Source organism: Macaca fascicularis, chromosome 17 (assembly GCF_037993035.2).
Source record: "Macaca fascicularis isolate 582-1 chromosome 17, T2T-MFA8v1.1".
Taxonomy (NCBI): domain Eukaryota; kingdom Metazoa; phylum Chordata; class Mammalia; order Primates; family Cercopithecidae; genus Macaca; species Macaca fascicularis.
Genome location: NC_088391.1, coordinates 1,885,560 through 1,900,135, shown reverse-complemented (window position 1 = coordinate 1,900,135; position 14,576 = coordinate 1,885,560). Strand labels below are relative to the sequence as shown.

Sequence of the window (14,576 nt, the reverse complement as noted above, 5' to 3'; positions counted from 1 at the left end):
TGTGCCCCACTGAGTTACTCTGTATTACTGAAGTACACACGGTAGAATGAGCACTTCATTCTAGGGATCAGAGTAGCAAGCAAGTGATTTAAGAAAATCTAGGCCAGGTGTGGTAGCTCACACCTATATTCCCAACACTTTGGGAGCCGAGGCAGGTAGATCACCTCAAGTCAGGAGTTCGACACCAGTCTGGCCAACATGGCAAAACTCCATCTCTATTAAAAACACAAAAATTAGCAGGGCATGGTGGTGCGCACCTGTAATCCCAGCTACTCAGAAGGCTGAGGTAGGAGAATCGCTTGAAGCTGAGAGGCAGAGGTTGTAGTGAGCTGAGATTGCGCCACTGCACTCCAGCCCGGGTGACAGAGCGAGACTCCGTCTCAAAAAAAAAAAAAAAAAAAATATATATATATATATATATAGACAGAGAGAGAGAGAGAGAGAGAGAGAGGCAGGCATATGGCTGCCTAGTTTCGACTATGCATATTTCTTTTTTTTTTTTTTTTGAGACGGAGTCTTGCTCTGTCACCCAGGCTGGAGTGCAGTGGCGTGATCTTGTCTCACTGCAACCTCCGCCTCCCTGCAATCTCTGCCTCCCAGATTCAAGCGATTCTCCTGCCTCAGCCTCCTGAGTAGCTGGGATTATAGGTGTTCACCACCACGGCCTGGTTAACCTTTTGTATTTTTTGTAGAAACAGGGTTTCACCATGTTGACCAGGCTGGTCTTGAACTCCTGACCTCAGGTGATCCGCCTCCCTTGGCCTCCCAAAGTGCTGGGATTACAGGTGTAAGCCACCGCGCCCAGCTATTTTTTCTTTTTTTAAAAAAAAAAGAAGAAAAAAAATTTTTCCAAATATATTTATTTTATAAAATACATGTATCCAGAATAATACAAAGAACTCCTACAACTCAGTAACAAAAAGACAATTCAATAAAAAAAAAATGGGCTGAAGACCTGATAGACAAAACAGACACTACCACATTTTAATTTTTCTTTTTTGGAGAGACAGGGTCTGGCTATGTTGACCAGGCTGGTCTTAAACTCCTGGCCTCAGCTCATTCTCAGCACTTGGGGGCCTCCCAAAGTGCTGGGATTACAGGCGTGAAGCACCTCACCTGGCTCCAAATTTTGGTCAGAATGTAGAGCGACTAGAATTATCAAGTGCTTAGGGGGAGTGCTAAATGGTAAAGAAGAAAAATTAAGTCTTTTTTTTTTTTTTTTTTTGAGACGGAGTCTCGCTCTGTCACCCAGGCTGGAGTGCAGTGGTGCGGTCTCGGCTCACTGCAAACACCACCTTCCAGGTTCAAGCAATTCTCTCGCCTCAGCCTCCCAAGTAGCTGGGATTATAGGCACCTGCCACCATGCCCGGCTGATTTTTGTATTTTTAGTAGAGACGGGGTTTCGCCACGTTGGCCAGGCTGGTCTCAAACTCCTGACTTCAGGTGATCGACCTGCCTTGCCTCCCAAAGAGCTGGGATTACAGGCGTGAGCCACCGCGCCCGGCCGAAAAATTAGTCTTTTAACTTCATCCAGGAGTAAACTTTTTCTTTTTTTTTTTTTTTGAGACAGAGTCTTGCTCTGTCACCCAGGCTGGAATGCAGTGGCATGATCTCGGCTCTGCAACCTCTGCCTACCGGGTTCAAGTGATTCCTATGCCTCAGCTTCCCACGTAGCTGGGATTATAGGCACACACCATCTTGCCTGGCTAATTTTTGTATTTTTAGAAGAGAGGGGGTTTTGTCATGTTGCCCAGGCTGGTTTTGAAATCCTGGCCCCAGGTGATCTGCCTGCCTTGGCCAAAGTGCTGGGATTTACAAGTGTGAGCCACTGTACCTGATCATTTTCTTTTTCTTTCTTTTTCTTTTTTTAGACAGGCTTTCGCTGTGTTGCCAGTTGGAGTGCAGTGGTACAATCATAGTTCACTGTAGCCTCAATCTCCCAGGTTCAAGCAATCCTCACACCTCAGCTTCCAAAGTAGCTGAGACTACAGGCACATGCCATCATGCCTGGCTAATTCTAAAACATGTTTAGTAGAGATTAGGTCTCACTGTGCTGCCCAGGATGGTCTCAAGCTCCTGAGCTCAAGCAGTCCTCCCGCCTCAGCCTCCCAAAATGATGGGATGACATGAGTGAGGCACTGCACCCAGCCCAAAGTAAACTTTTAAAACAAGCTTACAACAATCTATAGACTTGAATATTTGAGATGGGACAAACCAATGACACAATGACGGAATGGAATTAAATGAGGTTCTAAGATAAATCTGGTTCATGTAAGCTGTAAGGATGAAGCTACTATATATTTGATCATTTAAAGCTGATTAAAAAGAATTACCTGTTTATATTCGTTAATACAACTTTGGCAGCAAAATCTCTTCTGCTGACCTCCAATCACCAGGATGTTGTTTCCAGTACTCTTACTAGGCATGTACTCTCCACAGTGTTCACAGCAGTTCATTATTAGACCATTGGCCAATCTGTACTTATTAAAGCAATGGTTACTGCACAGTTTATGTGTTACATTATTTACGCTGACTTCATGGCGAATCTAAAAGAAAAACCAGAATTCGTTAACTAAGATATATGAACCAGATTAGCATAGCAAGCAATGAGATAACTAGTTTAGCACAGCAAGCAATGAGATAACTAGTTTAGCACAGCAAGCAATGAGATAACTAGTTTCTGTAACAGAAGCAAAGAATCCCTAATCATATCTCAGAGGAAGATATACCCAGGGAAAATATTTTTTCTTTTTTTCTGAGATGGAGTCTCACTCTGTCACTCAGGCTGGAGTGCAGTGGCACAATCTCGGCTCACTACAACCTCTGCCTCCCAGATTCAAGCGATTCTCCTGCCTCACCCTCCCTCCCAAGTAGGTGGAATTACAGGCGCCTGCCACCATGCCCGGCTAATTTTTTTATTTTTAGTAGAGATGGGGTTTCATCATGTTGGCCAGGCTGGTATCGAACTCCTGACCTCAAGTGATCTGCCCACCTCGGCCTCCCAACATGCTGGGATTACAGGCATGAGCCACCATGCCTTGCTGGTAAAAGATTTTTTAAAAACATATTTTATTTTTTCCTTTATTTGTAAGATCACTTTGATTTTACAAAAGAGGAAAAGATTAATAGGAAAGCAATACAATCAAAAATAACTTCCCAAGGGACATTTAATAACAGATAATGAACTCTACTTTTGAGACAAGTTCTTACTATGTTACCCTGGGCTGGAATTCCTGGGCTCAAGCAAGCCCTCTACTCATGCCCCCTGAGTAGCTCACATTACAGGCTTGCAGCACCACACCTGGCTTTGGTTTAGATTTTGACGTGACCCACTTAAAAGAAATGGGTCACAATCTTTTTTTTTTTTTTTGATAGTGTCTCTTGCTCTATCATCCTGGCTGGAAAACAGTGGTACAATCATAGCTCACTCCACCTCAAACTCCTGGACTCTGATCGTCCTGTCTCAGCCTCCTAAGCAGTAGGGATTATATGTGTGAGCCACTCATCTCCAAGGATCAACAATTTTTAGTCAGTATTTTAAGTCAAGTTCACTGCCCTACAACATTTGCGGAGGGAGCTGAGGGAATCAATATGATCTGTATTCAGGATGGGGACTGTATAACTAGAAGCAGGGTAGTTCTCACGCTGGTAACTGCGATAAAATCATGTCCTTCATATGCATGACTCAGGGTAACCAACACCAAATTTAGTTACCAAATACTTTATAAAGTGAGGACTGCCTGTATGCATGTTTCTTCTCTTCTAAGAAATGGGAAGACCACAATATCACTTAATGTTAAGCAAACAGCATACATTCACTCCACTTGTTCCATGTGTTCTTGTACCAGGAACAAGTGTTGCTTCCTAATTTTAACTTTTAGATTCAGGGGATACATGTGCAGGTTTGTTAGATGGGTATGTTGTTTTTGTTTTTGTTTTTCTTTCTTTTTTTGAGACAGAGTCTTGCTCTATTGCCCAGGCTAGAGTACAGTGGCACAATCTCGGATCGCTGCAGCCTCCGCCTCCCTGGTTCAAGTGATTCTCCTGCCTCAGCCTCCCAAGTAGCTTATGCTACCATGCCCAGCTAATTTTTGTATTTTCAGTAGAGATGGGGTTTTGCCACGTTGGCCAGGTTGGTCTCAAATTCCTGACTTCAAGATATCCACCTGCCTCGGCCTCCCAAAGTGCTGGGATTACAGACGTGAGCCGCCACGTCCGGCCCCAAGGTAGTTTTCCAGCCCTTGACCCCCAACTCCTGAGACTACAGTTTTATTGAATGTCATCAGGAAGAACAAAACCCACCATAAAACAATTGCCTTGTTTATGAGCACAACTAATTCCATAGAAACAGATGTGTACTTTCGATGCTATGCAAATGGAATTTTATTTATAAAATATCCCATAGGATAGTTCTAACATATCCTTATTCTTCCTTTCAGCTTCATGTTATACATCCAGAACATGTGCATTATGTAGATGAAAGAGTACATAATAGTACTTAAAAGTTAAAATTATCACTGTTAGCCTAAACAACTTAGATATAAAAATCCAGACCTCTGCTAATTTACTACAAATTGTACATCTTGACTTATTAAAAACTCCTTTTTTAAGATTCCGGTTGTTTTCACAGGGAGACACACAAGATGTACTACAAAATTCTTGGAAGGATCTGCTTGATTCTACTGGAAGAACAACATCAGCCTTCTTTGTAGATGCATCTCTGAAACAGAAGGTATAGACACACAATTTAAGAACACTGCATTTTAATACAAGTCAAATATACTAATAATAATTGCCATTTTTCATTTTCTTATGATTTAATACTAGAAATCAAGTATAACTTTGGATGCAGCAAATCCACTTTTGGCTTTATTGCCAAGAGTTCTTAAATGATATAGAACGAGAAGAGTCAGAGATAAAAATCTTTCATAGCACAAGAACCTTGCCACAAGTTCTTAAGATTTTTAGATGCATTCAAAAATGCTGGACATAGGTTGGGCACAGTAGCTCACACCTGTAATTCCAGCACTTTGGGAGGCCGAAGTGGGCAGATCACTTGAGGTCAGGAGTTCAAGACCAGCCTGGCCAACATGATGAAACCCTGTCTCTACTAAAAATACAAAAAATTAGCTGAGCGTGGTGGCGGGCACCTGTAATCACAGCTACTCAGGAGGCTGAGGCAGGAGAATCGCTTCAACCTGGGAGGTGGAGGTTGCAGTGAGTGGAAATCGTGCCACTGCACTCCAGCCTGGGCAACAGAGTGAGACTCCATCTCAAAAACAAACCAACAAACAAAAATGCTGGTAATAAATTCATAGAACTAAGGTGTAAGATGGGGAAGCAGGGGAGGCAAATGTAGTAGCAGGGAGGAGGGCAATTAATTTTCATACCTATGTTCCATTTTTCTGCCAAGAGTAAATACAGCACATACTAGTCCACGGCTTGGACATATTCTAGGAGCTCAAGCTCAATGAACTTGAAGACACTTCTGCAACAATTCTACCCATAAATCTATCCAGCTCTGCAACTATATTACTTATTTATACCATTAGTATTCGACTACATGAAGAAATGTTGAAAGGTACTGCTTACTTTTTACATATTACACTTCGTGTGTTTTGAGTACGTTTATGAGAAAAGGAAGAAAGGCAGGTGGTACAGCAAAAGAGGTGAGCTGATCCTTTTCGTTGATAAGCTGTCTGTCCCTTCTGTAAAGGTTTTTTGCAATTTGCACAAGTGATTTTAGCTGGGTTAGTAAGTTGCTGTTGGGCTGTAGGCTGGAAATTCTGCTTACGAAGTAAGGCCACTGGTGATAAAGAATCCACCCCTGGCTGTTTCTGATTACGGGGAAATGAAGCTGACTGGGAGATCCAAGAATCTTAAAAATGAAACAAGAAAAAAATCATGGAACAAATCAAAATGTACATCAGAAAAATAACTTACATTTTCATTTAAGAGTTTAAGAGACAGATGAGGCAGGCATATAAACATGTGGTTAAGGCCAAACACTCTTGATGCACAATCCCAGGGCAACTATCCACTTTGTATCTCAAGTGAATGATACTCCACTGTGCCAACAATAATAATAAATGTTGGCGTCTGGAATTGTGTAATGTGGTAGCCATCAGCTCTTAAGTCAGACTCCAGGTTCAAATATCTACTGAGCGTAATAGATTATACAAATATACTAACTGAGGACACCTAACCCATCAGAGTGCTATGAAGAACACATGAGATAAAGTAATGCCTGGCACACAGGCACACTCAAAAAATATTAGCCACTTTTTTTTTTTTTTTTTTTTTGAGACAGAATCTCGCTCTTTCTCCCAGACTGGAGTGCAATGGCACAATCTCAGCTCACTGCAACCTCTGTCCCCCAGGATCAAGTGAATCTCCTGCCTCAGCCTCCCAAGTAGCTGGGATTACAGGTGCACACCACCATGCCCAGCTAAACTTTTTTTTTTTCTATTTTTAGTAGAGAGGGTGTTTCCCTCTCTAATGTTGGCCAGGCTGGTCACAGACTCCTGGCCTCAAGTCATCCATCTGCCTCAGCCTCCCCAAGTGTTGGCATTACAGGCGTGAGCCACCACTCCCAGCCTAATCACATCTGTCTGTCTACTTATACCACTAAACAATCAATCCCTCTCTTTCTATGTATTTCAAGTAAATTGTAGACATTAGTACATTTACTTTCAAAATACTTTAGACATAATAGTTTAATATAAATCTATTATTATTTCCCAGTCTTCTAAAACATTACTTCTCAGGCATTAATCCAGGCTGTGGATTACTTAGGAAAGACTCAGCTTTCCTAGCCTTACACAGCAGCTGCAGTATCATAAATTACTGTTAGCTTCAAAATGGTACAGTATTACTTATAGGTGAGGTGCTTCTCAAATTTTACTGTCCATATTACATCACTTGGGAATCTTGTTTAAATGCAGATTCTAAATTAGTAGGTCTGAGAAGAGATCTGATACTCTGCATTTCTAACCAACTCTCAGATGATGGTGAAGCTTTGAGAAACAAGGCCCTATAATAAAAAATTATTTTGTAATCTCTCTTCAAAAACAGCTTTTGGACAGGTGTTAGACATGATTATAGTCCATGATTATTAAAAATTATTTTGTAATCTCTCTTCAAAAACAGCTTTTGGACACGATTATAGGCTCATGCCTATAATCCCAGCACTTTGGGAGGCTAAGGTGGGAGGATCACTTGAGGCCAGAAGTTTAAGACTCAGCCTAGGCAGGGTGCAATGGCTCATGCCTGTAATTCCAGCACTTTGGGACACCTGAAGCCCGGGAGTTTGAAACCAGCCAGGTAACAAGGCAAAACCCCATCTCCACAAAAAATAAACAAAATTAGCTGGGTGTGGTGGCGCTCGCTTGTAGTCCCAGCTTCTCACTCTGTTGCCCAGTCTGAAGTGCAGTGGCATGATCACAGCTTACCGCAGCCTTGAACTCCTGGGCTCAAGCGATCCTCCCATCTCAGCTTCTTGAGTAGCTGGGACAACAGGTGCATGCCATCACATCTGGCTAATTTTTTTATCTTTTGTAGAGACAAAGTCTCACTCTGTTGCCCAGGCTGATCTTGAACTCCAGCACTCAAGCGATCTTCCTGCCTCGCTCTCCCAAAGTGCTAAAATTATAGGCGTGAGCCACCACACCTAGCCACTTTTTTTATTTTTATTTTTTGAGACAGAGTCTTGCTCTGTTGCCCAGGCTGGAGTGCAGTGGTGCGATCTCGGTTCACTGAAAGCTCCGCCTCCCAGGTTCACGCCATTCTCCTGCCTCAGCCTCCCGAGTAGCTGGGACTACAGGCGCCTGCCACCATGCCCAGCTAATTTTTCGTATTTTAGGTAGAGACGAGGTTTCACCGTATTAGCCAGAATGGTCTCGATCTCGTGACCTCGTGATCCACCCGCCTTGGCCTCCCAAAGTGCTGGGATTATAGGCGTGAACCACCGCGCCCAGCCCACCTGGCCACTTTTTACTTTTTTTTTTTTTTTTGAGACAGAGTCTTGCACTGTCACCTGGGCTGGAGTGCAGTGGCACGATCTCGGCTCACTGCAACCTCTGCCTCCCAGGTTCAAGCGATTCTCCTTGCCTCAGCCTCCCAAGGAGCTGGGATTACAGGCACACACCACCACGCCTGGCTAATTTTTGTATTTTTAGTAGAGATGGGGTTTCACCGCATTGGTCAGGCCGGTCTTGAACTCCTGACCTCGTGATCCGCCCGCCTCAGCCTCCCAAAGTGCTGGGATTATAGGCCTGAGTCACTGCGCCTGGCCTATTTTTATATGAAAAATTACAACAATCTGTGAGGCTCTGGATGATGTTAGTATTTCAATCCATAGGTCGGAAGGCGGTTTTTATCAGTACTCCTCTTAGTGAGTCCTCAGTATCTACTGAAAACTCCATTTAGCTTCTCTGCAGCCTTTTCTGGAATTGAATGCATATTCAATAGGGAAAAACAGCCCCAGTTCTTCTCTCAGATCTTGGAACCCTAATTTTTCCATTTGTTATTTGTAGCTCTTGATGTCTTTAAACAGATACTTTATACATTTTGTCATTTTTTCCCCAATTATTCTCAGCAAGAGGGATAGGACTTAGCTAGGTATCAGAAGTGCAACTCCCTAGAGTATCATGGTCAGAAATGTTTATAATGCAACAAAAATATGACAGATGTAAGAGCAAATTCAGCAAATTCTAAGTTTAAGTATTTTCTTTCATGAGCTTTTTTTTTTTTTTTGTACTGTTTATACAACAGTATGTGAGAACTGGAGAACTTTCACTGAAACATAGTATACCCTAAAAGTTAAAGAAAGAATTAAATGGTCCTTTCCAACAAATATAATCCTATTTTCTTTTTTTTTTTTCTTTTTTGAGACGGAGTCTCGCTCTGTCCCCCAGGCTGGAGTACAGTGGCACGATCTCAGCTCACTGCAAGTTCTGCCTCCCGGGTTCACGCCATTCTCCTGCCTCAGCCTCCCAAGTAGCTGGGACTACAGGTGCCTGCCACCACTTTCCGGCTAATTTTTGTATTTTTAGTAGAGACGGGGTTTCACCGTGTTAGCCAGGATGGTCTCGATCTCCTGACCTCATGATCCACCCGCCTTGGCCTTCCAAAGTGCTGGGATTACAGGCACGAGCCACCGCGCCTGGCGAAACCTATTTTCATAAAACAGAATGCAGTTTTACGTGTACTTAATGAAGGGCCAGTTGTTTTGGTTTTCCTTTTGGTGCTGCCAGCTTCCGCTTGTAATCCCAGCACTTTGGGAGGCCGAGGTAGGTGGATCATTTGAGGTCAAGAGTTCAAACCAGACTGACCAACATGGTGAAACCCCATCTCTACTAAAAATACAAAAAATTAGCCTGGCGTGGTGGCACACGCCTGTCATCCCAGCTACTTGGGAGGCTGAGGCAGGAGAATCACTTGAACCCGGGAGGCAGAGGTTGCAGTGAGGTGAGACTGCGCCACTGCACTCCAGCCTGGATGGAAAAATGATACTCTGTCTCGGAAAAAAAAAAGCTTTCAACATTCACCCGTTTTTCAGCATCACCTTTAACCTGAAAGTTTTTCTAACATTCTCTCCAGAATTGTAGATTAAATCTTATTATCTAAAGGACACAGTTCTATAATTTTTGTCCCCCAAAACAGACCTTCAGAGAACTCAGGAATGTAAATTCATCCATACTTCATAAACAATAGAAACTCATTGTCCTATATCATAAGCAAAATAATTTAAATGCAGTTATCATGACCTTCTGCTCCATTTATATAAGTGTCAAACAAGTCATTCTATTAAATAGAGTAATAGTCTTTTTTTTTTTTTTGAGACGGGGTCTCGTTCTGTCACCCAGGCTGGAGTGCACTGGCCAGATCTCAGCTCACTGCAAGCTCCGCCTCCCGGGTTCACGCCATTCTCCTGCCTCGGCCTCCCAAGTAGCTGGGGCTACAGGCGCCCGCCACCTCGCCCGGCTAGTTTTTTGTATTTTTTAGTAGAGACGGGGTTTCACCGTGTTAGCCAGGATGGTCTCGATCTCCTGACCTCGTGATCCACCCATCTCGGCCTCCCAAAGTGCTGGGATTACAGGCTTGAGCCACCACGCCCAGCTCATAGTCTTTCTATTAAAGTTTTTTTTTTTTTTTTTTTTTGAGACAGAGTCTCATTCTATCAACTCAGGCTGAAGTGTGATCTCAGCTCACTGCAGCCTCCATCTCCTGGGTTCAAGCAATTCTCCTACCTCTGCCTCCCAAATAGCTGAGATTACAGGCGTACACCACCATGTCCGGCTAATTTTTGTATTTTTAGGGACAAGGTTTCACCACGTTGGCCAGGCTGGTTTGAACTCTTGACCTCAAGTGATCCACCCTCCTTGGCCTCCCAGGGTGCTGGGATTACAGGCATGAGTCACCGGGCCCAGCCTTCAGCTACTTTTTTGTATTTTAGTAGAGACAGGGTTTTACCATGTTGCCCAGGCTGGTCTCAAACTCTGGAGCTCAGGCAATCCGCCCGCCTTGGCCTTCCAAAGTGCTAAGAGGTTACAGGAGTGAGAGACACCACGTCCAGTCTGTTAAAATTTTTAAGTCACAAATGTATCAGGTGAAGAGAAAATATTTGAAACGGCCAGGCAGCGTTGTGGGCCTGTAATCCCAGCTACTTAGGTGGCTGAAGTGGAAGGATTGGTTGATCCCAGAAATTCAAGGCCAGTCTGAGCAACATATGGAAACCCTGTCTCCACCCCAGACCAAAAAAAAATCAAATATAGTGTTAAATTAATGAGATAAAGGGATGACAAGAATAAAAATAAATCCAAGAGTAATCAAAACCTCTTTCAAACAACGTTGATAATTCTCAATTATGCCTACAATTTAAGTGAAATGACAGTATAGTAGCTAACTACAGATTTTTTTTATTTATTTATTTTTTGAGACAGAGTCTTGCTCTATTGCCCAGGCTAGAGTGCAGTGGCGCAACCTTGGCTCACTGCAACCTCCGCCTGCTGGGTTCAAGCGATTCTCCTGCCTCAGCCTCCTGAGTAGCTGGGATTACAGGGGCTTGCCACCACGCCTGGCTAATTTTTGTATTTTTTGTAGAGACGGGGTGTTGCCATGTTGGCCAGGCTAGTCTCCAACCCTGGCCTCAAGTGATCTACCCGCCTCAGCCTCCCAAAGTGCTAGGATCATGGGTGTGAGCTACCGTACTGGAATGTTTTTGTATAGTGAAATATCAGTCTATATTATGATTCTATACTAAAAAAACATCTATTAACCCAAATATACAATGTTAATTTACTTCAGAATGTGAAAAATGGTCTTGAAGACTAAAACATAAAAGAAATATATAGCAAGGCTTATAGTTTTAAACTCCATGAAAGAGCTTTTATTTATATAAGATGGAATTCATACTTACTTACATAAACATGAATGACATCTAAAACAAACAATAAATATCTAAAATGTAAGAAATTATTTTAAAACAAAGAGTGAAAGAAATAAACAGGCATGGTTTGGTGGTTCATGCCTATAATCCCAGCACTTGGAAGGCCAAAGCAGGTGGATGGCTTGAGCTCACAAGTTCGAGACAAGTCCGGGCAACATGGAGAAACCCTACCTCTACAAAAAATACAAAAATTAGCTGGGCACAGTGGCACACGCCTGTAATCCCAGCTACTAGGGAGGCTGAGGCGGGAGAATGGCTTGAACCTGGGAGGCAGAGGTTGCACTGAACTGCACTCTGGCCTGGGTAACAGAGTGAGACTCTGTCTCAATAAAAAAAAAAAAAAAAAGAAAAAAAAAGGGCCGGGCGCAGTGGCTCATGCCTGTAATCTCAGCACTTTGGGAGGCTGAAGCGGGCAGATCACAGGGTCAGGGGATCGAAACCATCCTGGCTAACATGGTGAAACCCCATCTCTGCTAAAAAATATTTTAAAAATTAGCCGGGCATGGTGGCGGGCACCTGTAGTCCCAGCTACTCAGGAGGTTGAGGCAGGAGAATGGTGTGAAACCAGGAGGCGGAGCTTGCAATAAGCCCAGATTGTGCCACTGCACTCCAGCCTTGGAGAGAGAGTGAGACTCCATCTCAAAAAAAAAAAAAAATTGCTAGGCATGGTGGTATGCAGACCTGTAATCCTAGCTACTTGGGATGCTGAGGTAGGTGGATGGCTTGAGCCTGAGAGGTGGAGGTTGGCAGTGAGCCAAGATTGTGCCACTGCATTCCAGCCTGAGTAAAAGAGCCAGACCTTGTTTCAAAAAATAAGTAAAAATAGACTCAAAAGGATGATTTTCAATGGACATTATTTCAAAGTCTTTGACACCTTCATTGCTTTTAACACAACCTAGAGATTGCAAGTGTTCTATGTTGTCTCAGGTTTAACTATTAATAAGACATGTACATAGTAACAAATGGGTGACAGACGTGAATTTGAGAAAATTTATTAAAAATTTCAAATATATTTGTCAATGGTAAACGATATGCAAATTATGATAATACTACCTTTCAGTTTAGCAAGCTTTAAATAGTAACACCTACTGTTAAGGAGTGTTTACAATATAGAAAAATAACTTTTTTTTTTTTTTTTTTGAGATGGAGTTTCGCTCTTGCTGCCCAGGCTGGGGTGCAGTGGCGCAATATCGGCTCACTACGGCTCACTATAATCTCTGCCTCCGGGGTTCAAGCGACTCTCCTGCTTCAGCCTCCTGAGCAGCTGGGATTACAGGTGGCTGTCACCAGGCCCAGCTAATCTTTTGTATTTTTAGTAGAGACAGGGTTTCATCATGTTGGCCAGGCTGGTCTCGAACTCCTAACCTCAAATGATCCAGCCACTTCGGCCTCCCAAAGTGCTGGGATTATAGGCATGAGCCATCGCACCCAGCTGAAACTCTAATGCTGCAGGAAAAGTAACACAATTTGGTGGTAGGGGGAATTTTGTATTAACCATCGCATGCTTTAAAAATATGTTGACATCTTGAATGCAAATCTACTTCTAAAAACTTCTCAAGAAAATTAAGGGTGCCAAACTTAGAGATGTTTATGAGAAACAGTTTGTAATTGCAACAGTAGAAACTACCCCAAATAACAAACTACTAAATAACATATAAGCATTAACAGATAATTATATTTAATATGATCTAATAATGATATGTCCAATGTTTCCCTGAGGTCAAGAACAAAACAATGTTTTATAGTCTACTTGTATTCAGCATTGTATTAGAAAAACAAACAAAAGGTAATGTGTGAAGTCAAACTATTTCCATAGTAATACCAAGATTTATTGCTTTTTGTACTACGTGGCATTTGCATTAATGATGGAAATGCAAAACTTCTGACAATGGAACTAAACCGTACTAGCAGTTTTCACTAGTACGCATTTGTGAAAAATAAAGTGTCACCTTCACTTATGAATGTTATCTTAACACCAACTGGTATATATGGAAAACAATTCTGATGCTAATGTACTCAGAGTCAGCATCAGACCTCACAGGTTTAAAGGCCTGGTTCTCAACAAGACTGCCCTCACTTCAGATACCAGCTGCACTTCTAATCAACTGGCCACAAATCTGGGAGGGGTTCCCAAGGTTGGATAATTTGTTAGAAAGACTCACAGAACTCAGGAAAAGCTCTATACTTACATTTACAGTTGTTTGTTGTTTTTTTTAAACAAAGGATACAAATCAGAAACAGCCAAATGAAGAGGCTCATAGGTCTGGGAGGGCCCCAAATGCAGAATCTCCGGGCCAGCTTGCAGTGGAAGCAGTAGCATCACCCACCTGGCACGCCGATGTGTTCACCAACCAAAAGGCTGCACTGAACTTCAAAGTCTACCGTGTTTTATTTGGGTTTCATTACGTAGACATGACTCATTGGCCATATGACTGAACTCAGCTCCAGATCCCCTCCCCTCCCAGACTTTGGGCTGGCTCAAAGACCCAAATTTCAATCCTATCGTTCATCTTTCTAGTGTCTAGACCCCACTGTGAGTCATCTCATCTCTTCGCATAAATTCAGGTATGATCCAAGGAGCTTATGAGTATAGCAAAGATACTTGGAAATTTTAAGGATTCAGAGTCTCTCTTCCAGGAACCAGGGACAAAAATCATCTTTACTACAGATGTCTTTGGTGAAACAGTGAAAGTTATTAATAATTTCACTAAATTGTAGCCTTTGACATCTTAATTTTCTGTATGACAAACTGGGTAATATGCATAAAGCATTTCTGTTTCATACCAAACTACAAAGGTTATCTTATTGAAAAGCAGAAAAGTGCTTAAACAGTTGCTGGACTCTAAGTTGAACTAGCCATTTTTCATGGAATACCATTTTTACTTGAAAAAATGACAAACTATGACTACTGGAGATATTTTCTCAAAAATCAATCAAAAGAGTCTATCACTTCAAGAAAACAGAGTATTTGTTGCTGATGAGAAAATCTGAGCTTTCATGTGAAAAATCAGAATTTCTGAAAACTTCGGGCACATGTTCGCAGGACCTCCTGAGGGCTGTCACTGGCCAAAAAAAAAAAAAGGCGAATTTTTGAAAACTTGTATCCACTACCATTAACTTGACAGCT

At 42.4% G+C, this 14,576-nt stretch overlaps 1 protein-coding gene across 23 annotated transcripts in view; it reads right to left on the bottom strand.

Moving 5' to 3' along the window:
* The window catches only part of ZMYM5 (zinc finger MYM-type containing 5), a 48,293-nt gene that overhangs the window by 15,584 nt on the left and 18,133 nt on the right, over window positions 1–14,576 (bottom strand). For 16 of the 23 annotated variants that reach the window (XM_045376783.3, XM_005585456.5, XM_065532922.2 and 13 more), the window contains 3 exon segments: window positions 5,593–5,878; window positions 4,555–4,720; window positions 2,334–2,546 (listed from right to left, as the gene is read on the bottom strand). In XM_045376783.3, the coding sequence (XP_045232718.2) occupies window positions 2,334–2,546; window positions 4,555–4,720; window positions 5,593–5,878 (665 nt within the window). 23 annotated transcript variants of the gene reach the window in all.